This window comes from Saccoglossus kowalevskii, chromosome 22, assembly GCF_978046115.1.
Source record: "Saccoglossus kowalevskii chromosome 22, keSacKowa6.1, whole genome shotgun sequence".
NCBI lineage: Eukaryota > Metazoa > Hemichordata > Enteropneusta > Harrimaniidae > Saccoglossus > Saccoglossus kowalevskii.
Window position 1 is genome coordinate 80504 of NC_140662.1, and position 27994 is coordinate 108497.

The window sequence follows — 27994 nt, forward strand, 5'->3', positions numbered from 1 at the left end:
GATCCTACTGTGGTATGTGTGAACATTGTTATGATGAATAGATCCTACTATGGTATGTGTGAACAATGTTATGATCAATAGATCCTACTATGGTATGTGTGAACATTGTTATGATCAATAGATCCTACTGTGGTATGTGTGAACAATGTTATAATCAATAGATCCTACTATGGTATGTGTGAACAATGTTATGATCAATAGATCCTACTATGGTATGTGTGAACAATGTTATAATCAATAGATCCTACTATGGTATGTGTGAACAATGTTATGATCCATAGATCCTACTATGGTATGTGTGAACATTATGATCAATAGATCCTACTATGGTATGTGTGAACATTGTTATGATCAATAGATCCTACTATGGTATGTGTGAACATTGTTATAATCAATAGATCCTACTATGGTATGTGTGAACATTTTTTTGATCAATAGATCCTACTATGGTATGTGTGAACAATGTTATAATCAATAGATCCTACTATGGTATGTGTGAACATTGTTATGATCAATAGATCCTATGGTATGTGTGAACAATGTTATGATCAATAGATGCTACTATGGTATGTGCGAACATTGTTATGATCAATAGATCCTACTATGGTATGTGTGAACAATGTTATGATCAATAGATCCTACTATGGTATGTGTGAACAATGTTATAATCAATAGATCCTACTATGGTATGTGTGAACACTGTTATGATCAATAGATCCTACTGTGGTATGTGTGAACAATGTTATCATCAATAGATGCTACTATGGTATGTGTGAACATTGTTATGATCAATAGATCCTACTATGGTATGTGTGAACAATGTTATAATTAATAGATCCTACTATGGTATGTGTGAACATTGTTATGATCAATAGATCCTACTATGGTATGTGTGAACAATGTTATAATCAATAGATCCTACTATGGTATATGTGAACATTGTTATGATCAATAGATCCTATGGTATGTGTGAACAATATTATAATCAATAGATCCTACTATGGTATGTGTGAACATTGTTATGATCAATAGATCCTACTATGGTATGTGTGAACATTGTTATGATCAATAGATCCTACTATGGTATGTGTGAACATTGTTATGATCAATAGATCCTACTATGGTATGTGTGAACAATGTTATAATCAATAGATCCTACTATGGTATGTGTGAACATTGTTATGATCAATAGATCCTACTATGGTATGTGTGAACAATGTTATGATCAATAGATCCTACTATGGTATGTGTGAAAAATGTTATGATCAATAGATCCTACTATGGTATGTGTGAACATTGTTACGATCAAAAGATCCTACTATGGTATGTGTGAACAATGTTGTGATCAATAGATCCTACTGTGGTATGTTATGATCAATAGATCCTACTGTGGTATGTGTGAACATTGTTATGATCAATAGATCCTACTGTGGTATGTGTGAACATTGTTATGATCAATAGATCCTACTATGGTATGTGTGAACAATGTTATAATCAATAGATCCTACTATGGTATGTGTGAACAATGTTATGATCAATAGATCCTACTGTGGTATGTGTGCACATTGTTATGATCAATAGATCCTACTATGGTATGTGTGAACAATGTTATAATCAATAGATCCTACTGTGGTATGTGTGAACATTGTTATGATCAATAGATCCTACTATGGTATGTGTGAAAAATGTTATGATCAATAGATTCTACTATGGTATGTGTGAACAATGTTATGATCAATAGATCCTACTATGGTATGTGTGAACAATGTTGTGATCAATAGATCCTACTGTGGTATGTGTGAACAATGTTATGATCAATAGATCCTACTGTGGTATGTGTGAACAATGTTATAATCAATAGATCCTACTATGGTATGTGTGAACAATGTTATAATCAATAGATCCTACTATGGTATGTGTGAACAATGTTATGATCAATAGATCCTACTATGGTATGTGTGAACAATGTTATGATCAATAGATCCTACTGTGGTATGTGTGAACAATGTTATAATCAATAGGTCCTACTATGGTATGTGTGAACAATGTTATAATCAATAGATCCTACTATGGTATGTGTGGACATTGTTATGATCAATAGATCCTACTATGGTATGTGTGAACAATGTTATAATCAATAGATCCTACTATGGTATGTGTGAACAATGTTATGATCAATAGATCCTACTGTGGTATGTGTGAACAATGTTATAATCAATAGATCCTACTATGGTATGTGTGAACAATGTTATAATCAATAGATCCTACTATGGTATGTGTGAACAATGTTATGATCAATAGATCCTACTATGGTATGTGTGAACAATGTTATGATCAATAGATCCTACTGTGGTATGTGTGAACAATGTTATAATCAATAGGTCCTACTATGGTATGTGTGAACAATGTTATAATCAATAGATCCTACTATGGTATGTGTGGACATTGTTATGATCAATAGATCCTACTATGGTATGTGTGAACAATGTTATAATCAATAGATCCTACTATGGTATGTGTGAACATTGTTATGATCAATAGATCCTACTGTGGTATGTGTGAACATTGTTATGATCAATAGATTCTACTATGGTATGTGTGAACAATGTTATGATCAATAGATCCTACTATGGTATGTGTGAACAATGTTATGATCAATAGATCCTACTGTGGTATGTGTGCACATTGTTATGATCAATAGATTCTACTATGGTATGTGTGAACAATGTTATAATCAATAGATACTACTATGGTATGTGTGAACAATGTTATGATCAATAGATCCTACTATGGTATATGTGAACAATGTTATAATCAATAGATCCTACTGTGGTATGTGTGAACATTGTTATGATGAATAGATCCTACTATGGTATGTGTGAACAATGTTATAATCAATAGATCCTACTATGGTATGTGTGAACAATGTTATAATCAATAGATCCTACTATGGTATGTGTGAACAATGTTATAATCAATAGATCCTACTATGGTATGTGTGAACAATGTTATGAACAATAGATCCTACTATGGTATGTGTGCACATTGTTATGATCAATAGATCCTACTATGGTATGTGTGAACAATGTTATAATCAATAGATCCTACTGTGGTATGTGTGAACATTGTTATGATCAATAGATCCTACTATGGTATGTGTGAACATTGTTATGATCAATAGATCCTACTATGGTATGTGTGAACAATGGTATGATCAATAGATCCTACTATGGTATGTGTGAAAAATGTTATGATCAATAGATCCTACTATGGTATGTGTGAACATTGTTATGATCAATAGATCCTACTATGGTATGTGCGAACAATGTTATAATCAATAGACCCTGCTATGGTATGTGTGAACAATGTTATAATCAATAGATCCTACTATGGTATGTGTGAACAATGTTATGATCAATATATCCTACTATGGTATGTGTGAACAATGATATGATCAATAGATCCTACTATGGTGTGTGTGAACAATGTTATAATCAATAGATCCTGCTGTGGTATGTGTGAACAATGTTATAATCAATAGATTCTACTATGGTGTGTGTGAACATTGTTATGATCAATAGATCCTACTATGGTATGTGTGAACAATGTTATGATCAATAGATCCTACTATGGTATGTGTGAACAATGTTATGATCAATAGATCCTACTATGGTATGTAGAACAATGTTATAATCAATAGGTCCTACTATGGTATGTGTGAACAATGTTATAATCAATAGATCCTACTATGGTATGTGTGGACATTGTTATGATCAATAGATCCTACTATGGTATGTGTGAACAATGTTATAATCAATAGATCCTACTATGGTATGTGTGAACAATGTTATGATCAATAGATCCTACTGTGGTATGTGTGAACAATGTTATAATCAATAGATCCTACTATGGTATGTGTGAACAATGTTATAATCAATAGATCCTACTATGGTATGTGTGAACAATGTTATGATCAATAGATCCTACTATGGTATGTGTGAACAATGTTATGATCAATAGATCCTACTGTGGTATGTGTGAACAATGTTATAATCAATAGGTCCTACTATGGTATGTGTGAACAATGTTATAATCAATAGATCCTACTATGGTATGTGTGGACATTGTTATGATCAATAGATCCTACTATGGTATGTGTGAACAATGTTATAATCAATAGATCCTACTATGGTATGTGTGAACATTGTTATGATCAATAGATCCTACTGTGGTATGTGTGAACATTGTTATGATCAATAGATTCTACTATGGTATGTGTGAACAATGTTATGATCAATAGATCCTACTATGGTATGTGTGAACAATGTTATGATCAATAGATCCTACTGTGGTATGTGTGCACATTGTTATGATCAATAGATCCTACTATGGTATGTGTGAACAATGTTATAATCAATAGATCCTACTGTGGTATGTGTGAACATTGTTATGATTAATAGATCCTACTATGGTATGTGTGAACAATGTTATGATCAATAGATTCTACTATGGTATGTGTGAACAATGTTATGATCAATAGATACTACTATGGTATGTGTGAACAATGTTATGATCAATAGATCCTACTATGATATATGTGAACAATGTTATAATCAATAGATCCTACTGTGGTATGTGTGAACATTGTTATGATGAATAGATCCTACTATGGTATGTGTGAACAATGTTATAATCAATAGATCCTACTATGGTATGTGTGAACAATGTTATAATCAATAGATCCTACTATGGTATGTGTGAACAATGTTATAATCAATAGATCCTACTATGGTATGTGTGAACAATGTTATGAACAATAGATCCTACTATGGTATGTGTGCACATTGTTATGATCAATAGATCCTACTATGGTATGTGTGAACAATGTTATAATCAATAGATCCTACTGTGGTATGTGTGAACATTGTTATGATCAATAGATCCTACTATGGTATGTGTGAACATTGTTATGATCAATAGATCCTACTATGGTATGTGTGAACAATGGTATGATCAATAGATCCTACTATGGTATGTGTGAAAAATGTTATGATCAATAGATCCTACTATGGTATGTGTGAACATTGTTATGATCAATAGATCCTACTATGGTATGTGCGAACAATGTTATAATCAATAGACCCTGCTATGGTATGTGTGAACAATGTTATAATCAATAGATCCTACTATGGTATGTGTGAACAATGTTATGATCAATATATCCTACTATGGTATGTGTGAACAATGATATGATCAATAGATCCTACTATGGTGTGTGTGAACAATGTTATAATCAATAGATCCTGCTGTGGTATGTGTGAACAATGTTATAATCAATAGATTCTACTATGGTGTGTGTGAACATTGTTATGATCAATAGATCCTACTATGATATGTGTGAACAATGTTATGATCAATAGATCCTACTATGGTATGTGTGAACAATGTTATGATCAATAAATCCTACTATGGTATGTAGAACAATGTTATGATCAATAGATCCTACGATGGTATGTGTGAACATTGTTATGATCAATAGATCCTACTATGGTATGTGTGAACAATGTTATAATCAATAGATCATACTATGGTATGTGTGAACATTGTTATGATCAATAGATCCTACTATGGTATGTGTGAACATTGTTATGATCAATAGATCCTACTATGGTATGTGTGAACATTGTTATGATCAATAGATCCTACTATGGTATGTGTGAACAATGTTATGATCAATAGATCCTACTATGGTATGTGTGAACAATGTTATGATCAATAGATCCTACTATGGTATGTGTGAACATTGTTATGATCAATAGATCCTACTATGGTATGTGTGAACAATGTTATGATCAATAGATCCTACTGTGGTATGTGTGAACAATGTTATAATCAATAGATCCTACTATGGTATGTGTGCACATTGTTATAATCAATAGATCCTACTATGGTATGTGTGCACAATGTTATAATCAATAGATCCTATTATGGTATGTGTGAACAATGTTATAATCAATAGATCCTACTGTGGTATGTGTGAACAATGTTATAATCAATAGATCCTACTATGGTATGTGTGCACATTGTTATAATCAATAGATCCTACTATGGTATGTGTGCACAATGTTATAATCAATAGAGCCTACTGTGGTATGTGTGAAAAATGTTATAATCAATAGATCCTACTGTGGTATGTGTGAACATTGCTATAATCAATAGATCCTACTGTGGTATGTGTGAACATTGTTATAATCAATAGATCCTACTATGATGTTGTCTCCTGTATGCATGGTGTCAATTCTTGTGTGTGTGATGTTGTCTCTTGTGTGCGTGATGTTGTCTCTTGTATGCATGGTGTTGTCTCTTGTGTACGTGGTATTGTCTCTTGTATGCATGGTGTTGTCTCTTGTGTACATGGTGTTGTCTCTTGTGTGCGTGATGTTGTCTCTTGTATGCATGGTGTCGTTTCTTATGTGCGTGATGTTGTCTCTTGTATGCATGGTGTTGTCTCTTGTGTACGTGGTATTGTCTCTTGTGTGCATGATGTTGTCTCTTGTATGTCTGGTGTTGTCTCTTGTATGCATGGTGTCGTTTCTTGTGTGTGTGTGGTGTTGTCTCTTGTGTGCATGGTGTTGTCTTTTGGGTGCACGGTGTTGTCTCTTGTATGCATGGTGTTGTCTCTTGTGTGCATGGTGTTGTCACTCGTGTGTGTGGTGTTGTCTCTAGTGTGCATGGTGTTGTCTTTTGTGTGCATGGTGTTGTCTCTTGTGTGCATGGTGTTGTCTTTTGTGTGCATGGTGTTGTCTCTCGTGTGTGTGGTGTTGTCTAGTATGCATGGTGTTGTCTCTTGTGTGCATGGTGTTGTCTCTTGTGTGCGTGGTATTGTCTAGTATGCATGGTGTTGTCTCTTGTATGCATGGTGTCGTTTCTTGTGTGTGTGTGGTGTTGTCTCTTGTGTGCATGGTGTTGTCTTTTGGGTGCACGGTGTTGTCTCTTGTATGCATGGTGTTGTCTCTTGTGTGCATGGTGTTGTCTCTTGTGTGCGTGATGTTGTCTCTTGTGTGCATGATGTTGTCTCTTGTATGCATGGTGTTGTCTCTTGTATGCATGGTGTTGTCTCTTGTGTGCATGGTGTTGTCTCTTGTATGTCTGGTGTTGTCTCTTGTATGCATGGTGTCGTTTCTTATGTGCGTGATGTTGTCACTTGTATGCGTGTTGTCTCTTGTATGCCTGGTGTTGTCTCTTGTATGCCTGGTGTTGTCTCTTGTATGCCTGGTGTTGTCTCTTGTGTGAATGGTGTTGTCTCTTGTGTGAATGGTGTTGTCTCTTGTGCGTGTGGTGTCATCTCTTGTGTACTTGGTGTCGTCTCCTGTCCTTCTTGTATGTTGTGTCTGCAATACCTCCAGGCTTAACAGGGAACTTAATGCAAGCCTTCAAAAAATGAAGCTTAGATTTGGCACATAAGAATACTTTATGTGAGATGAGGTGATTTAATGAAGATCAACATCCCAAGCTTAGTGCTTTCAGCACACACTCATTTCAAGTGTCTTGTACTTTTTTTTTATTGATCGAAATATATGTTCTTTTGTGACTCAAGGTGTTTTTCTCATTTACCATGACATTCCAACATACTAATTTTGTTTTATCATGTCTGTTGAACTGGTGCTTCCCATGAGAACCAATCATCTAGTGGAATGTCAAGAAAGGACCTTACAGGTTAACAAAGTTCATGATTTATTAATAACTCTTACTTATATTGTACAAGGTTATATGAAATTGATGAGTATTCAAGACATGATTGTCTGATAGATTAATTATATAAATCGTATGAAAATTTGTGCTTATAACTGTTTTTAATCCATGTCTAAAACGTGCACAGAATGGCCGATTTGTGCACGTTTTTGATGCGGCTTATCAGCCACCTCAAGTGCCAAATCCATGAAATAAACAGCCAATGTCAATATAGTAGCCAAGGTGTTAAAAATGGATTAAGTACTGGCATACCAACTTCTGCATAGGTATGTCTCTGAACGCTTGCTTTTTGGCTGATTTAGTCATCTTTTTTGAACTCAGAAGCCCCCAAAACCTAATATTGCATGTGAGAACGAAACAAATCCTGTTGTTTACCCTGTAAAAGGGATGCTGGCTGTTCCCTCTCTGGACTCCCTCCCCGCGTTTACTAGTACCGGATTCTGCTGTGAATTAAACCATCTATTATTTAGGGTTCAAAATTTTAAAAAATAATCAACAAATATTTTTTGGGTACTTCTATTTTCATTAAAAAATCCATCCACGCGACTTTCAACGCCGGCAGTTGGGCGAAAGAAATCATTGCAGAATTAAAAATAATTAATAATTCTTGCTGATTTAAAAATTAGACTGCCTGAAATTTCATTACAATGTCACCCAGTGTCATCTTTCAAATACATTTGTTTTTATTTTATTGGTAACGAAAGTATATTCTAAGCGAAGTTTCAAATCTAAACGAAAACCAACTAACTGCAATGCGTAGTAGCAAACGATCGCAGTTGCGCAACCCGGTCATGCATAAATTCGTTGAATAGTTATGAAATGCAAATAAAATTCAACTTAGTTTCATTGTAAGCAAATGATTCCGGTCGCATATATAAACGCCATGCAAAAGCGAGTGAAAAAAAAAATTATTGAAAAGCAGAAGCGAGCAGGAAGTTGGGTGAAATTCGTGCTGTACATTCAGGTCCTTTGTAAAAAATACGATTGGCCACGATCTATCATTCTGAAGCACGCCAGAGACACAAAATGCATTTTTGAATATTGACACCATTTGTATTTTTTAAATGAGCCAAAACAGAACAAAAATTGTATGCTGCTTAACCGATAATCGATCGAAACAGACTTGTTTTGCAATTTTTAACGGCTTCGTTCTGCTGAAGATTGGGTATAAGTACGTTATTTTAGAATGATTTTCATTTGGTTTCACATGATATCTGTTTTATCATATAGCATTACAAACAGTCCTCGGCATGGGTCAGAGTACAAGTATACCCCAGACCACTCGTTTTGATGAATGGTCTGGGTGTGGCTTGTGGGTACAAATAGGACGGATTTTTACTATTGAAATGAAATTATCACGTCTAGGGGTGAATTGTTAATAGGTGAAGTTATGTTAAAAAACATAAGTTGTTCATCGTCTTGCATACACCTCAACAACAAAGGTTTATTTTTTTCAACACAGATCTCCAGGGTGGCGTTTGGACGTAACCTTAGAGTTAAACAGGGCCCAAATTGATAGGGAGTAAAACACAGAAGTGGAAGAGCTGTCCATGCATTGACCAATCACACAAGAGCTCACAAACACCAACGAAATATTTGTTGTTGTACTTAACAAAGGGGTTTGGCACTAAAAACAATGGAACGTTTATAGGCTTAACGTTGGATTTAGATCGTGTTATAATCCAAATCCCTTAGAAAGAGTTGTAAGCACGAATTTTCATATGATGTTAATGCTGGCTTGCCATACTATCAATCCTACTAAACTGCACAGTCAGTCATTCACTCTAGTAACTAACCACAGGTGACCTTTTGCACTTTGAAAATTGGCATAAAATTAAAAATAATATTTCTTTCATTGGTTTGCGAAAAGTTTATGCCAAAAATAAATCACTTGTGTCTACCCAATTTACTTGTTTCATAAAAAATAAAGTAACTATTGTGGTGTTGTAGTCCAAACACAGATAATAATTCTTTCTAAGTGACAAAACAAATGTTGATGAATTGTAGCATTGGTGATTAGGTGTCAGCCTCTGACCCCTGTCAAGTTAAAGGTCACCTCCTGTTGAATACACTTCCTGAGGTCATGCTTGGCATCATTTCCTTTGCTTGGAGCAGCCACAATTGTAAGCTGTGATGTTTTGTCTGAAATGATCGCATTTTCTCTGTGAATCTCACTACTTTACACTCTTTATAATTTCTCTTCAGATGAAAGTAGACATTGTGTCATTCCATTGCGTAATTATGTTATTTGTGAACACAGAAAAACAACAAATAAATAGTAATGGTCTGTACCATAAGGGATGAGCCTTAAATTTGTAAGGTTGGTATGATTGGCACCATAGGGATGAGCGTAACAATTTGTTAAGTGAAATTAGTGAAATTCAGACTTTGTTTTGTAGGAGCCAAGGTAATTAATGGCATGGTTGCATTTGCTAAGACATGTTTACCCACTGTGAACCAGTGAATTCATGATAACTAAAATCTGTGTTCAATATTAATTTTTTTTAATGAGTTAATGATATCTCAGAGAAAGTGTTTTTCACTGATAGTTCTTATTGTCATGGAAACGTTTTTCCATTCTTCAATACACTGAGGGCGATTGGATGTCAAACCCTAACCTGGAGGAAAGTCAGTCTTATCTTGTCTCCAACATAATGGCATGTTCTGTGTAGGAATCATACTTCTTATTATGGTATATTTATGTAGTCTGAGATATTAGAAAAAACTCATTGTTGTGGTTTAGTAGCTTCTACAAAAAATGTAAGCCGTTCTCCAATTGGTTATACCATTACGTGCTGATCACTGATATCCAATCACGGACTATATTGTAAATGATTTCTAAACCCCTTGCATTATTGTATTCCTTGGTAACAAGGAGTATGTTGGTTATGAGCCAGGTGACTTTATTGACTCACATTTGATTTTTGAAGGCTTTTGAGTCTATATTTATACATTTGACTTAAGCCTGTCACAATCGTTTTCATGGTTTGCCACCTTCAAAAGAAATCTATTAACAAATTCAAGACTGTTCAGTTTATTGAAAATCATGGCATTGTACTCCTGGTATATACCTTTTAATGTATTTTTCTTAATTGTCAAGTTTGTGGTCTCAATGTTGACATACAGTATGTACACATTGAATTGGACATTTTAGGAACAGACCAACTGTGTTTGAAAAGTGGGGTTGAGTTAAGATAATTTTAAAAAGCTGTAGCAAACAGGTTAAAGAAAAATAATTTGGACAATTAAAGAAAAAAATGTCATACATTGTGTGTAGATACAGCATTTAAATTGTTAGTGTGCATCTCCAGAAATGTTTTCTCTTTTTAAAATCCAGTTATCCATCCTATATTGTTGTGGTGCCTAGATCTTTAACAGAGTGATTTAGAAATAGCATGCCCTCTGTCAAATTATTATTTCATCTATGAAATTTTTCATTTGGTGCACTTCATTAATAATGTTTTATTGGTGAGTAGTGCGTTTTGATCTCCTGTTGTAGATTTTCACCCTGGAGTATTACATGTTATGTCTGTGATAGGAAATGTTGAGGTTTATAATCACAGAGGGAAGTTAATCCTAAATCTCTGTCAAACTGGTTTATTGCATTAAATTAATCTTCAATATTAGCCTGATTGTATACATGTATGTATCTAAGGAATATTATCTACAAGATGGGTGCAAAGGTTTGTGTGAATTGTCTACATTATAAATAATCTTTTATAACAATAAGTTACTTATTGAAGTAGCAATGATTTTTTGAGTTTAAAGTACAGTGAGTGTGGTATAGTAATGACGCCAACATGTTTTATGTAGTTGTAAGTTGACAGTGGTGGGTCTTATTGGTAAACAGTAGGGGCAGGCAAGGAGAGACCGGTCTTTCTTCTATTTAGAGGTCATACCAGGATGGCACCACTACTGGACTTTTTTGGCTCAAGTTTCATTGTTTATTCAAAGCTGCTGGATTCCACTAAAAAAGTGGGAGGTTCCAGTGTGAGGGCACCTTATTGTTAGGAGTGATCAAATTTGCATAAACTTTTTAGTGCAGAGTCTCGGGGAGGCAGTTGTAGTTGCTCTGTTGCGTCACTGCTTCAAACTGAGTTTGTTTGACTTTTGCATACGTATACATGCATTTTTGATACTTGAAGTATGTTAAATATTATACATTTTTACGATTACTCAGAGTAAAATTACAATCAGAGGAGAGGATCACATTTGGCCAGTCAGTACAATCTGTGCGGACAATCACATTTGCTGAACTGACGTGAAATGGACCAGTTGACTAGTAAGTCGTGTTTTATTTCATTGTATGTAGTAATCGTCAAAATTGGTATGTGTGTTTTGCGCTGAATGCTGGATTCAATTTTTTGTGTGAAATTTAATGAGGTGTGTCAAACTGGACTTCTCATCCTTCATTGAAATAGGCTGTTATGTAAGCTTGGTAATGCTCACTATACGACTTATCATACTTGTTTTTTAACTATCGATAAAGTTTATAATAAAGCTATTGTTTAATTGTTGGAACTATGCCAGTTTTAGTGGGCATCTTGTGGTGACAGATATCTATGTATGGAAAGCATAAGCATTTTGCTGTATTCGCATTCAGTGATTCAATCAGAGATATCTGTGTATACACCAAGGTGAACAGAGCTCAAAATTTTGATTCTTATGTTTTTTTTCTCCCAGTTGTCGACCAGCTTCTTATTGGCTGTTGATTTGATATGTTGTATCTGTGCTCCATTGACGTCAATTTTGTTGACATGCCGTGACGTGCATCATTGCATATTGTGCGCAAACACAGATTCAGTGCAATGCAAACTGAATTTTTTAATAATTTGAGCACATCAGAAAACAATGGATCATTATTACTGCTTGTGGCATTTGCATTTGTAAATTATTTAACGTTAGGCCTTTTTCAGGTGTTGTGTGTGTTTGTGATCCCGAAGTTTGAGTTCAGAACAGATGTCGTCTTTGGGGTCTGTTTAATTAGCATATGGTGGCACAGTAGCATATAGTAGGTAAACACTCACTAACAAGCAGAGAACAATCTTTACACCAACAACTGATAACCATAGTAAAAGAAGTAACCACAGCATTCAGCCAATCCGTACTGATCACAGGGTCTTAAATATTTTCTGCTATCGAGTTACATTTAGGGAACAGTTTAGTCACCTTTTAATGACAAGAAAACCTGTCTCTTGCTTTATGGGCAGTATCTGATGTTCATTTTGTGGAAGTGGTGATACCATGTTGGAGTCAGTATGTTGACTCATAGGTTTTGCTTCTTCATCCTTTTGTTTGGATTTCTTAATGTCCAGTTAACGCACCAGAGACGGAGACGTGTCTTCAAGTCACTGAGAGGTAGGTGTAAATGTCCCACATTAATTTTAACAAATCATATAAATTTTAAATAAGTTGTTTATGCATTGTTGTTAAAGAATGGAAGAGGGACCTGTGACTTTGATATTTTGGTTTGCAGGAGTCCCTGCAAAGTAGGGAAATCATTTTAGTTTTTCTTATGTGTACCTTTTATGGCTGCTTCAGTTAACAGGCCTTGCAATGCACATAGTAAATACAAGTACTTGTACATCATGACTATTTATGTATATGTTTTTTCATTTAAAAAAAAAGCATGCATCATTCAATTTACTTTTACAGACTGTCCCATCAGATTCGCAGTTTGGTGGCAATAGCAATACATGTAGCTTGGTGGTAGTAAGAGTTGAGCATAGTAATAGCTCGTTATCACCCTCTCAAATTTCATTCAGCTTATTATAGGCTTAGCTTGAAAGCAAGATCCTGTAAACTACTTTTCCAGATAATCGGTTGCCTCTCACAGCAACCTTGTAGAAAATTCCATTAATGGATATCATATTTAATATTGTCTCAAAACTCATTGTCTTAGAAGGATGCTGGTTCCCAAAAAACATATTTAGATGATTGTAGCCGGTGATGTATATTTGATAATTTACATGCAAGCCCCTGAATGCATGTATATCTGGTTGAACCACAAAACTTTTTTATGTAGTGTGCAAGTCGTTTGCATGCAATGTCATTTGTATTTTACTTGAAATTGAAGTATTTAATATAGAAACCAAGCTATTATGTCAAAGTGAAAAATTCCCCATCATTGTTGCCCTTGGGAATGGTTTCCATTGGTAGCCATTTAAAAAAAAATAGTCTTTGTAGTTGCTAAGGACTGTAGTAGAGTACTGATATGGGGTATCATACTGTACTCAACTTTTTCAATGAATTTAATAGTTTCACGTTAGTACAGCAGGGATCGTTAGTACAGCAGGGATCGTTACTTTTCTTATTTATATAATATGGTTTCAATAATTTTGGTGCAATCATGATTTGTTGTCATGGATACATTGATCTCTATGATATTTTAGCTTAAGGACACATATATCACACAGTATGCTATATAGTATGTTAAGTCAAATGATTAAAACATATTTTTTTAATTAGGACTAATGAGAGTGGTGTCATTTTACAATTGTTGCTTGTTGCTTGAAGGTTCATTTTTTTCCTCGATGTATGGATTTTTTTTAATTTTTATTTTATCAAATCAGATTCCTTGAAAATATTGATACTATTTATCTGCCTTGTCCTCAGACTCAGTATTTTAGGTTTGTACAATAAAGATGTCTGAGTCAAATAGAAGACTTGTATGCAGTTTTCTATTATTGTAAAATAATATACACTGCTATTATAATTTATAGATATAAAGAGATGCATTTCTGTTAATTTCTTTGAAAATTACATGATTTTGTGGCAGTGAATATTTTACTTGATGGGTTCTTTACCTGAGGAGTGAAAGTGAATATTTTTCATCCACTTGTCAGTCTTGTAATCCTGTCTGTCATCTGTGTGATTCAGTTCATACATTGCTATTGTGATTGAATATAAGTGTTGTCAAGTTTGGACAAGTTAAAATTGTTGGAATCAGGTCATCATGTGCGTCAAAGCAAAGCAACATTAGTACTTGAAAGATTGTGCCGACCCAACCCTAACACCTGACAGTCCAACCAATAAGCAGCTTGTTCATTGACAGTTTTTAGCTCGGCTGTCGACTTTGTAGAGCGGAGCTTATCATATGAGTGTATATTCCTCTGTCGTTCATCGTCCGTGTCAATGTTTTACTTTTTTGACTTCTTCTTGAAAACTACAAGCCTGAATGCTTTGATACTTGCTGTATATGTACCTTGGGTGGACCTCTCTTAGGTTTGTTCATTTTGTAATGATATCTTCAATTTTCTAATATTGGTGAATATTTTTGTCATTTTTGGTAAAAAGTGATATTTTTGACTTCTTGTTAAAAACCGCAAGTCCAATTGCTTTGATATTTCATATATAGGTACTACATGTGGACCTCTCTCAGATTTGTTCATTTTGTAATGATATCTTCAATTCTCTAATTTTGGTGAATATTTGTGTCATTTTTGGTGAAAAGTGGTATTTTTGAAAACAAGTCTGGTTCTTAATTGAAATGTGCATTGCTAACAGCAGAGCTATCTCAGCCGACAGGCTGCTTGTTTATGTATCAGATTCTGTCGTGTATACATGCTTCACTCAACTGCATCATGCAGGCACATTTGAAGGTCAGTCTTGAATTTGATTGGCTGGCTTATTTGACCTATCAGGAGTCATCATTTCTGTTGTAATTAGAATTCTATATGAAGTTGAATACTATATTAGCTGCATTAGTAGCGCATGTACTGATGTAAATTGTAGAGGTATTTCTAGTTTCTATGGTCAAAATAAGTTAATATTTTAATAATTCAATATTCAACAAACTTTGATTTATTTGCACTTTTAATAGAGCATTTACAGTACTTTTTCATGTACAAATTGCAAATACTTTACATATAGTGGATTTTGCACAGAAATCATTCAATGTTTTGGACTATGTGATAATTTTGCTATAATAATTATGGCAGTTTTGCATTTTATTGCACTATCCTGACATCAACTAGGTCCAGTTGAACCCAATTACCTGCAGACTTGAATTAAGGTTCCACCAAAGTAGATGTAGCTATTCCATTGAGTCTGTTGCACACTAAGCCAGGGTAGGGGTCTACCTTTTCAAGTGTTCAACTACAGGTACATGTAGGAGCTATCTTGAGTCTGATGCAACAACCATTATGTTATATACTGGTGACAGGTCAACCGATCTAAATAATTCATCACTTAGGTTAAAGATGAGACTATGACTAGATACCCCTAATTTGTCTCGGTATCTAAGGAGTTCACATGTAAACATAGACAGATTGTTCATGACACATTGGTCTCAAAGTAAATAGAACTTGATGCCATGACTCAGATACATTCAATTTTCTGAAAAAAAAAAACATTTGTCTTTAAAATAGCACAGCTTAATTGAACCAATTAATTTTTCCATTTCGATGAAAACAATGTACAATATATCTGATATGCTGATCACCGGGTACCTGCCTGTACTCCAGACAGGGCAATGTCCTCACAGGTAGACAATGACCAATCTGTATTCTAGTTTTGCACCACCTGTGGCTATCGATGGTTGTTAGTGACAGCTTGTTGACATCAAATAAATACATGTTTGTTCCTGTGTTTTGTGGGAAGGAGCATTATAGATTGTTTGTTGGACTAGGCCATTTTTGTAGAGGTGGTAGCGGACTTGTCGAGGGTCAACAATTTGACATTTAAGGGTGAGAAGCCTCTCTAGATTTGGGAGTGGTGTTAGGGTGGGGTGGGTTTTTGTAAGGGGATCTAGTTATAAGTCTAATTTCGTACTAAGCTTGCTTACTGGATTAAAATTACAGTACAAAAGTCAGACTTTTATTTTGTAATCTTTTTTAAAATCTTGAAATGCCATCAAGTTTTATCTGATAAGTTGGCTTTATTGAGAAAATTAAACAATGAAATTATTTGTATAAGTATCTATGGCAACTCATGGAAAAAATAAATTAACAAATTAAATGTAATTGAAAAGATGTAAATACAAAAAACTATGCTAACATGTAATAAGTGGTTTTCAGGTCCTATGCTACAGATGTTGTTAATAAAACATGTTTCAACAAGTAATAATATACACCAGTAACTGCTGTACTATTGCCAGAAACAAATCTTCATGAGTTTGAGAAATTTTATTTCAGTAAAAATTCCATTTTTGGTTATTTACAGCGAATATACAAAACCTTCAAATCTGAAAATTTATCAGTGAAAAGGAAACTGTCCATGTGCCTTGTGATTAAAATCTATCTACTTCAGATACAGTCAGTACTTCAAATGTTTCACAAAGCCACTATTATGTAGTTTTTATTATCTCAGTACCAGGAACTGTTTTTGCTTGCGGCATTTCTAAGAATTTTGTCTTTGTCATTCACTGGTTCAATAAAATTGTCACATGTTAAAATGCTTGACTTGTCTTACAGGTCTGAATTTTATAAAATTGTGGAATTGTACATTTGCAACTGTACTTTATTTCCTATTTTGTTAGCTCCGCTGTCGACAAAGTCGATATAGCAGAGCTGATTACTGATTACTGATTGTCTGTCATCGTCAACTTTACAATTTCAACTTTTTCTGCAAGTCAGAATGTTTTTAAATTTAATATTCAAGTTCCTTGGTCAGTTCTTTCTCAGATTTGTTCATTTCATGTCAAAATCTCCAATTCTCTAACTTGATGAATATTTTTGTAATTTTTGGTAAAAAGTGATATTTTCGACTTCTTGTTAAAAACCACAAGTCCGATTACTTTGATATTACATATATACATGTAGGTACTATATGTGGACCTCTCTCAGATTTGTTCATTTCGTGATAATATCTTAAATTCTCTAATTTTTATGAATATTTTTGTGATTTTTGGTAAAAAGTGATGTTTTCAACTTCTTGTTAAAAACAGCTAGTCCGATTGCTTTGATACTATATGGTATTGTTCATTTTCTAATGATATTTTTAGTTCTTAATTGAAATGTGCATTGCTAACAGCGGAGCTATCTCAGCCGAGAGGCTACTTGTGTTAAAATTGATTTTACAAAGTAATTTAAACCAAGTGCTTGAGTTAGCAGTACCATGGTTTAGTGAAACCAGCCAAGGGGAAACATGTCATACTAACATTTTTACCATTCACTGTTGTGGCATCAACAAGTGATTATTACCCGAAAAAGGTATACTGTGCAAAATTATACTCGCAATACAAACTTTATACTCACTACACCATTGAATTATTAGAATAGAAATAAAAATATACTATACTATATACTTCGCCCAGGAATGAGTTCAAAATCAAATGCTCTAAAAACTGTTTTACTTTCACTGCAACATGTATGATTGATTTAAACCTCTATACTGACTATATCCTAATATATCCTAATATTTCAGCGTACTCTGATGAGAGATCCAGTAAACCTTAACATTTCAATGTGAGAAGATGAAAAAGCTGCTCATGTATATTTTATGAATATCATAGTACTGATTGTATGCCAAATTTATCATAATTACTTGAGCATTGGTCAAGGATAGAGAAGAAAAATAGAAGTTCCATGCGAAAAAATTCTGTCAATCACTGTTATTCAAAAAAACTTAGCATGCTTTCTATATTTATTTATATTATACACTACCTTAACACTTTAACAGACAGCCATTTAACACCCTCAATAACCAAACCTCCATAGTTTTGTCCATGGCACTTCACAAATTGCAGTTACAAGAGCAAAGTTTCGCAAAAAAGTCCTCAGTGATATGTTTTCTGCTACAAAATTTCCTCATTTTCTCTAATTTGCGAATACAAAATTTTTGTCTTTTTGGTATGTTACATAATAGTGCCAAACAACAATAAACTCAAAAGAATCTGATTATAAGCTAAAAAACTACCAGGATGTATGACCTCTGGGGTCATAAATACCAGGATGTGTGGAGTTGTGATTTTTAAGTACATTGTATGTTTTGTAATAACTTCTAAATCAACACATTATAAAGTTTTTTTTAAAGAGAAGTACGTGTAACTGCTTTTCTTTGAGGCCAATCACGTCATAGGATGTTACCTAGCGAACCCAATTACTAGAGACGCCGTAGAATGAGTCATGAGTTCTGTCTCAGTAGTTCCCTATAAGATGATAAAAGCTTTGAAGTTGGACCAATCAACTCAACACATTGTGGCCGCAACACTGAATTTATAAAAGGCACTTTCTAAAGTGTTTTTGTTATTTTAGTGTGTACTCTCGAGACTTAGCTTATTATAGTCCAGGTATTCAAAATACATGATGCCCTGCCCTGTGAATAAATCATCTAAGTTTCACTAGACATGTCACCTTGACAGTTAAGTACCGATATTCTAAATTCAACCATAAACACTTTAGCATTCTTTGTTTTAAAAATCCTTGCATGAATAGGAGTGAACAAAAAGTATAAGTATTAATGTGATTATTTATCATCACATACTAGTCTTGTTTCAGATGTCTGTGGTTTCCATCAGAGTATAAACGGGTCACTAGTTTTACGCCTTGTTTAGGTACTTTAAAAATGGTTGACTCTAACATGCAATTCTATGCATATTTCTCATGTTTGTTCCCATTTTCTTGACCGGCTTCCTAATTTGCAATATCATGGTTTTTATACAATAATTTACGGTATGTCATGTACCTCCCTCCTCGCTTTCTGCCAAATATCCATTGATAAAGTGCATCCTCAAAATTTCCTTTTTAGTAAATAAAAGAGAGGCATGCACTCATTTGCATAGTTTGAACTGCTGAATTTTGGGGATTTATCTATCTAACTATTTTGAAAGGCCTTGATGAATTTTTTGACGAAAGGAAACTATGTTTTAGTCATTCAATTTCACATAATCTTTTCCCTCGCCACTCTTTATTTGTGAAGAAAGCACGGAAAATGTTTTTAAAATTTTTTTTTTTAGAGCAGAGCTTATCATATAAGTGTTTATCCGTCGGCGTCAGATTTCGTCCATGTGAATAATGTTTTACTTTTTCGACTTCTTCTTGAACACTGCAAGCCTGAATGCTTTGATACTTGGTGTGTATGTACCTGGGGTAGACCTCTCTTATATTCGTTCATTTCATGATGATATCTTCAATTCTCTAATTTTGGTAAAAAGTGATATTTTCGACTTCTTGTTAAAAACCACAAGTAGAATTCCTTTGATATTACTTATATAGGTACTACATGTGGACCTTTCTCAGATTTGTTCATTTTGTGATGATATCCTCAATTATCTAATTTTGATGAATATTGAGGTCATTTTTGGTAAAAAGTGATAATTTTGAATTCTTGTTGAAAACAGCAAGTCCGATTGCTATACATACTATACATATTGTTCATTTTCTGATGATATCTTCAGTTCTTTAATTGAAATATGCCCTGCTAACAGCAGAGCTATCTCAGCCGAGAGGGTGCTTGTTTAAAATAAAAATATGCAATCATGGAAACACTTAATTCATTCTGTCGGGATTAAATGTCAGCATAGGAGGATTTTACAGATTTAAATAAAAAAAATTTGGAAGTAGTTAATAGGTGTCATGGTGGCATAACACACCATTTGGCAGGAGCTGGAAAAAAGATTAGATTGGGGTCATTTTGGAATCCTGTGAGGTCATATCTTGATAAATCTGTCAGAGCCCCTGGAACATTACTTGCTTGTGGGTGTTTTAAATTTCTAACTAAACATAAATAATTAGTAAAATGATACTGAAGTTTTCAACCAGAAAAATGTAGAGCTGGTTTTCTAATACTAGTATATAAAATGCAAGATGTTGGGCTCACACTGATGACGTTGTCTGTGTTGTCGTCCTTCTATACTATGTTTCTATGACGTTATACAGTGTCCTACATGACTAAAGAATTCAGATAACATTTCTTGAACTACATTCTACAGTTTGTGTTAGCATACTGGTGACAGACAGACAATAATAGCAACATTTTTATCTTTTCCATATTCACTATGGTTCATACTAAACTGCTTGGATAAATCATTTGGCTGCTGCTGTTCTTCTCTACTCTGAGACTACTGTTATAACTGGATTGTGAAATCACATACTAGTACTTGATGGGTCTCAAGAGAAAAGGAAGTTAAAAATATATAATAATATATGACCATATAATATATGCATACCAATAAATGAGATACGATACAAAGTTATAACTAACTAAAATTATACATACTCATTGACAAATGTTTTGATTGTTTTGGTAGATCATATGCATTCAAATTACAGATGCACAGACTGTCAGTGACTGATCTGATGCTACATTTTACTGAAAAATAAAATTCACAGTTGTGTAAAAATGAGGCATTTTAGTATATTCCCGTAAGCAATATGCAATCTTTATATTTTCTTGAAGTTCTCTCTCTCTCAACAAACTGACTCAACTCAGTTTTTAGCTCCGCTGTCGACTTTGTCGAGCGGAGCTTATCATATGAGTGATTGTCCGTCGTCGTCGTCGTCGTCCGTCGTCCGTGTCAATGTTTTACTTTTTCGACTTCTTCTTGAAAACTACAAACCTAAATGCTTTGATACTTGGTGTATATGTACCTTGGGTAGACCTCTCTTAGGTTTGTTCATTTCATGTTGATATCTTTAATTCTCTAATTTTGGTGAATATTTTTGTCATTTTTGGTAAAAACTGATATTTTCGACTTCTTGTTAAAAACCGCAAGTGCAATTGCTTTGATATTACATATATAGGTACTACATGTGGACCTCTCTCAGATTTGTTCATTTCGTGATGATATCTTTAATTCTCTAATTTTGGTGAATATTTTTGTCATTTTTGGTAAAAACTGATATTTTCGTCTTCTTGTTAAAAACAGCAAGTGCAATTGCTTTGATATTACATATATAGGTACTACATGTGGACCTCTCTCAGATTTGTTCATTTCGTGATGATATCTTCAATTCTCTAATTTTGGTGAATATTTTTGTCATTTTTGGTAAAAACTGATATTTTCGACTTCTTGTTAAAAACCGCAAGTGCAATTGCTTTGATATTACATATATAGGTACTACATGTGGACCTCTCTCAGATTTGTTCATTTTGTAATGATATCTTTAATTCTCTAATTTTGGTGAATATTTTTGTCATTTTTGGTAAAAACTGATATTTTCGACTTCTTGTTAAAAACCACAAGTGCAATTGCTTTGATATTACATATATAGGTACTACATGTGGACCTCTCTCAGATTTGTTCATTTTGTAATGATATCTTTAATTCTCTAATTTTGGTGAATATTTTAGTCATTTTTGGTAAAAACTGATATTTTCGACTTCTTGTAAAAAACCGCAAGTGCAAATGCTTTGATATTACATATATAGGTACTACATGTGGACCTCTCTCAGATTTGTTCATTTTGTAATGATATCTTTAATTCTCTATTTTTGGTGAATATTTTTGTCATTTTTTGGTGAAAAGTGATATTTTCGACTTCTTGTTAAAAACCGCAAGTCCGATTGCTTTGATATTACATATATAGGTACTACATGTGGACCTCTCTCAGATTTGTTCATTTTGTGATGATATCTTCAATTCTCTAATTTTGGTGAATATTTTTGTCATTTTTGGTAAAAAGTGATATTTTCGACTTCTTGTTGAAAACTGTAAGTCCGATTGCTTTGATATTACATATATAGGTACTACATGTGGACCTCTCTCAGATTTGTTCGTTTTGTGATGATGTCTTCAATTCTCTAATTAATTTATTTTGGTGAATATTTTTGTAATTTTTGGTAAAAAGTGATATTTTCGACTTCTTGTTAAAAACTGTAAGTCCGATTGCTTTGATACTATTCATATTGTTCATTTTCTAATGATGTCTTCAGTTCTTTAATTGAAATGTGCATTGCTAACAGCGGAGCTATCTCAGCCGATAGACTGCTTGTTTAGATTTGCATTGTGACTCTATGTCCCCACAGAATCATTCTTGTTTGAGGATACACTACTTAGATGTGGAAAAGATGCAGATTTGAGGAAAAATTAATGACTGAAAAATATGTTATCTATAAATTTAATAAAAAATTATTTGCATATTTATTTATGCTAATTTGCCAATTTGCATATAAATATATGCTACTTTGAATTATTTGAATATATGCAGGCCTTAATTAAATAATTTACATATGTTAATTATATGATTTGCATAAAATACTGTAAAGATAAATAAACTATTGCTATATGTACTTTAATTTCAACTGAAGAATTGAACATTGTAATGACCTTGTTGAATTGATCATAATTGATTTTTAGTAACCGTGAATTGATTGACAATGTGGCGTATCTTTCGGGATTATCAGTTGTTGTAACTGCATTTTTATCAAATTCCACAAACATTATTTGTTCTAACTTATCAACCTTGAATTGAAACATTAAAAACAAAAATTATGACTTCATGGGATAATTATAGTTGTACATCATTGTGTACATTTTAATAGGTTGACATTCTTGGTGTTAACAGATATAACCTAGTTTATTAGTTGTATAACAGTAGACATTCTTAGTATTGGTTGTATCTGCCCTTGCCATAGTGTTATCTTTGTCAGATGATGTTTAGTCTGGTAGTCTGCAATACACTCAAAAGATAGATGAACATCAATTTAATTTTCCTGTGGCGTGTAATTCTTTCAGTTTAATAGATAATCTTAGTGTCTTATGTCTTACATTGAAGATTGGTGAATGTTAGTTGCTGTAGGCTGCACATTTTCAAGCAGTTTAACTTGCCTTTTGTTTTTTTAAAATATAAATTTCATTGCCAATCATGTTCACAGTTTGTTAACTTTTGTGGTTAAATTTCATGAAAGCTGCTGTTTTCCTGTTTTACAAATTTTGAGATATTATAAATACTGGGGAAATTTAAGAATTTCTATTGTCAAAATATGTTAATGATTCGGTGTAATGCGATTTTTGTTTATACATGTATGTATGTATGCACTTCTATTAGAGATGCGTTTCTAATGAAGTAAATGTAGTATTTGCAATTGTTAAAATTAATTATTTTCCCCTCAAAATTACATACATTTGTTGTAAAATAAGCATAAATAGTAACAAATTCACATAATCATAATTTTCTAACTTTAGTATTAAATAATAATTATTATGATAATAATAAAAATCAGAGGTACATTACTTGGGGTTTGCAACTCGCATAGTACTGTATGGTGACATCATGTCAAGATCCCATTCAAGTCTCTTCTCGTAGATAGCGAGACTGAGGCTACGACCTTCTGACATGACACATATCAATGTTCAAGGTTTGTAATGAAAAAATAAAACTTTTCTTGTCACTATCGTAGTGAAAAATGTAATACATCGAAAATGTACAGAAAATATAGTTCTCGTAATCCGTCATATTGTGGGCAGCTATTTTGATCCACCTGGACATCCCAGTATCCTAGTTACCTCGGGCATGCACATTCACATTTTTCTGAGTTGGAACGCTTATGCGAGAGCGAGAATGTGACGGGATCTTGGTATCATGTCACCGTAATTGCAAACCCCAAGTAATGTACCTCTGTAAAAATATATTTATGTGAATTATCAAGTGAAAAATGTGTTTATTTACCGTATTACCCCGGGCACGTGCCCCTCCCTGGGCAAGCGCCCACCCCCCTGTTTTCACAAAAGTTACATGTTGGGGACATCCTAAACGCCCAGGGTGATTTTTAGCCAAGAATAAAATTTTATTTGTTAAAAACGAATGCGTTTGATTTATTTAAATAGTGTGTTTGTTACGGTAGTTCTCTTTTGGGAGTGTGTGGTGGCCCTGAAAAGGGCCATTTTGTTTGTTGTTTTACAGAAAAACTCATTGGAACTTAATGACGTGAGATGAACCACGCAGCATGTGGCGCACACATTCTGCTTTCTCTTCATTCACGATGAATCCAATATTGCAATAATCCATACCTTGGTGAGTGGTTTGAAGCACTTAGCTTTGGTTTCAAAACGTAGCATCGCCAGGCGATGGACGCGGGGCTTTTTGGCAACGACTGCAAACGTATCCGTGTTCAGCCATTGGTTGGCCACGTAGAGGTCAAAATACGCGTTATATTTTTACGTGTTAAGTTTGGCTCCTCCGTTTCACCCCCTCCGGAATGTTCTACTTTCGCAGCCTAATCGCAGATTTTTCAAAAAACGTCGAAAAAAACACAAGAATTAGTAGAAATGTTTCTGTTTTGGGTGGATTATTGATAGAAAATAATGTCTTTATTACAAAAATGCTGAAAAACCGTGAGTTTTTGCCTTAGTTATTTTTTTATTGGCGAAAAACTGCGAACTCGGCAAATTTGGTTGCACAACTTCCCTTTATCATATACACCCAGCAACACCGGTGCCAGCTGACTGCGAACGGGAGCTAGCACTTTTGAAACATCACATCGTAAACTTCTACTTTCTTTCCATCCCTCATCACAGCTATGACATTACGGTAATGTGGATTATTTTTCTGTCGTTGAAGAAAAAACATTTTGCCGACCTCAAGTCCATTATGATAACCATAATGAGGCATGCCAACGATGGGAACTTGTTGCATCATAATTTTGTCATGTGTGTGGGTGCGTGAATAAATGAATAAATCATGTTAATGAGGTCGACCAGAGTTTATTTTCAGTCTGTTTTTTATGTATCGCCATTTGGATATGTTTATGTATTCACAGTTTGTAAACATTTCACATCAGTAATAAAAGGTTTATTTGTTTCATAACCCTGTCTGCTATTCTTCAGTAATTACGATGCGATGTATCAATACGTGCGTGAACAAAATTATGCTAATGAGGTCATTGCCATCTTGGATTACAAGCGGTAGTTTTTCCCGGCCGTTTCGACTTGCACTGATCACGGTTACTAAAAATGTAACCGTGCTTTGATTACAATACTTACCGTACTTTGTAGCCAATTTCAGTGAGTAATACAACTTCAATCGCTGACATAAAACAAGTTTTATTTTTGAAATTCGACCCTGTGTCTTAGTGTTCCCACAGTTCTTGACTGATCGAGTGCTCACGTTTATTGAAACCTCGCATAAATCAAGAAATAAGTACGTATACAAAGTGTACGAAAGCATTCCTTTATTTGACTTTATCATACGATCACAAAAACAACTTTTTAAAATCTTTTTTGGGGTGGTCCTCGGGTAAGCGCCCACCCCCAATTTTTCACGATTTTGTATGTTCAGGCCCCTGGGCGCGTGCCCGGGGTAATGCGGTAATACTTGTAAGATGCCTGTACATGGGAAGTGATAAATATAAACTCACTCATTCTTCAATGCAACAATTTCCCGTCTATTTAACATGTCTGCGAGTTCGCAAAGTGAAGGAAACCACGTATGTTTAAAGATCTGGTTTAAATGCTGATTGTCTGAAAAGCGTGTTGAAAATAAGAATGACTGTTCATTTGTTTAACCCCAAGCAGTATAAATAGTCTGTTTGAATGGCCACATATATGTAGATGGGCGTACATATTTTTTCTATTCAGTATACTTCTCAAAGGGAAACCCTCTCCCATTGTGGACTCCATAAAAAAATTTGACTAAGGTTTGTGTGAGAAACTTCAGGCATTTGTCGCTTTTTACAAAGTTGACAGACTTTTTCGCTGTAGAATACTAAATTTTTTTGCTGGGAATTAATTTAACAGTGAAAATAAAATCCAGTGATTATACTGTTTCTCCTATATATATATATTTTACATTCAACTCATCAAAAATCAGTGAAAATAAAATTCAATACAAAACACCCAAAAACATATTCAGTGAAAATTAGTTGCAGCTAAAATAAAGTATTTTACAGTATTTATAAGCCAGAAATGCAAAATACTGAAATGAATTCTGGTGATGAAAAGTTACATTGATTTTCTATAAACTTGCTCCAACTAGTGGTTCTTTCTGCAATGACAGTTGACCCCAGTTGACCCCTGGAAAGGTTTGATATGAAGTACCCAGTTCAATTGTTTGTAATTTTAAATAATAATAATAAAAATAATTTCCTAATCACAAAAAGTATGTGTTAATTTGAAGAACTGTGATTGTGTTCCTTTGACGTCCTTATTCTGATGTCTCAAATTAGTTATTAACTGGATTTAGAATACAATGGATCTCTTTTATTTGAAGCATATACAGATATTATAGTATATAGATGCTCATCTGTATTAGATTAGTGATGTTTCCATAGCAACATCTTTGACACTGCCGCATTGCCTTCTCTCAACTGTTGTAGAATGCTGGATTAACTTCTTTGGTAAATAATTAACTTTGTCGTGCATAGTTCAGTCATTCCTTCATCTCATCAGATAATTGCTTCTTTTATCTGTTTTATAATTGCCCACTAAATTTTGATCAAATTGGCTTTGATAGATTCTGTTGTGTAAAATTGTGAGTGAACGTCAATATTTTGTTTGACATTAGAGAAGAGATTTCACAGTTTTGATGTACTATATTGTGTAATGTATTAGTTCTATTAGAAGTGCATCTCCAAATGAAGCAAATAAAAATCAAAAGTGTTTTTATTGTATTATGAAAAAATCATCAAAATATTTTGCCTACAAAGATCCCTTTGTAATGTGTATAAACACATGTGCTACTAATGAAGCAATTGCTGGTTAAAATCAGAAAAAATACCCCCCTCCCCAATACAAATCAGTTAAAATTAATTTGCAGTTTTAAGGGAAAATTAATCTCAGCTAAAACAAAGTAATTGACATTACTGCCAGTATATTAGGTTAGAAGATTGCAGCATTCCTGTACATGTTAAGCTGTACCACATTTGTCTGCCTTCTCTCTTAAGAATCCATTTTAAAATCATTCAAATAGTTATAGTTTCATTGTGACTACTATATGAAATATGTGATTGGAAATTGGAGGAAATATGTTATAAATGATCAAATTTCAATTATTTCCAACTGATCACAACATTGGTAATCATTTCGACTTCCATTTGATTGTATGATTGGATTTCATCCTCCATGCTTTTGAATAATGTTTCAACACATGTGGATCCACAAAAATTCATGTAATTTAGAATGGTAACTGTAAGTAAACTGCAAGCATGTTTTTCAACAGATGAACGAACAGGCTTAAAAAAGCAGCGATAGCTTCTGGCATCCCTTCTCTGAGGTCTCCATTGCTTTGTAAAATATTTAACTTTTCTTTGCTTATACAATCAGCAGGTAACCAATTATCATCATTTCATTAACCAAATTAGACATTGAAAAATGTTACCACAGTTCACAATCTGGGACTTCCTCTTTCCTGGCAGTGTGCCAATA

The 27994-nt window shown here is 33.8% G+C and overlaps 1 protein-coding gene across 5 annotated transcripts in view; it reads left to right on the forward strand.

The window, feature by feature from the left end:
• The window catches only part of LOC100372961 (epidermal growth factor receptor-like), a 160979-nt gene that overhangs the window by 34153 nt on the left and 98832 nt on the right, over positions 1-27994 (forward strand). Inside the window, exon 1 of one of the 5 annotated variants that reach the window (XM_078007210.2) lies at positions 11797-12034. The exons of the other annotated variants lie outside the window; for them this stretch is intronic. Coding sequence (XP_077863336.2) covers positions 12019-12034 — 16 coding nt within the window. The 5' untranslated portion in view covers positions 11797-12018. Of the gene's footprint in view, positions 1-11796; positions 12035-27994 lie in introns of those variants that run through there. 5 annotated transcript variants of the gene reach the window in all.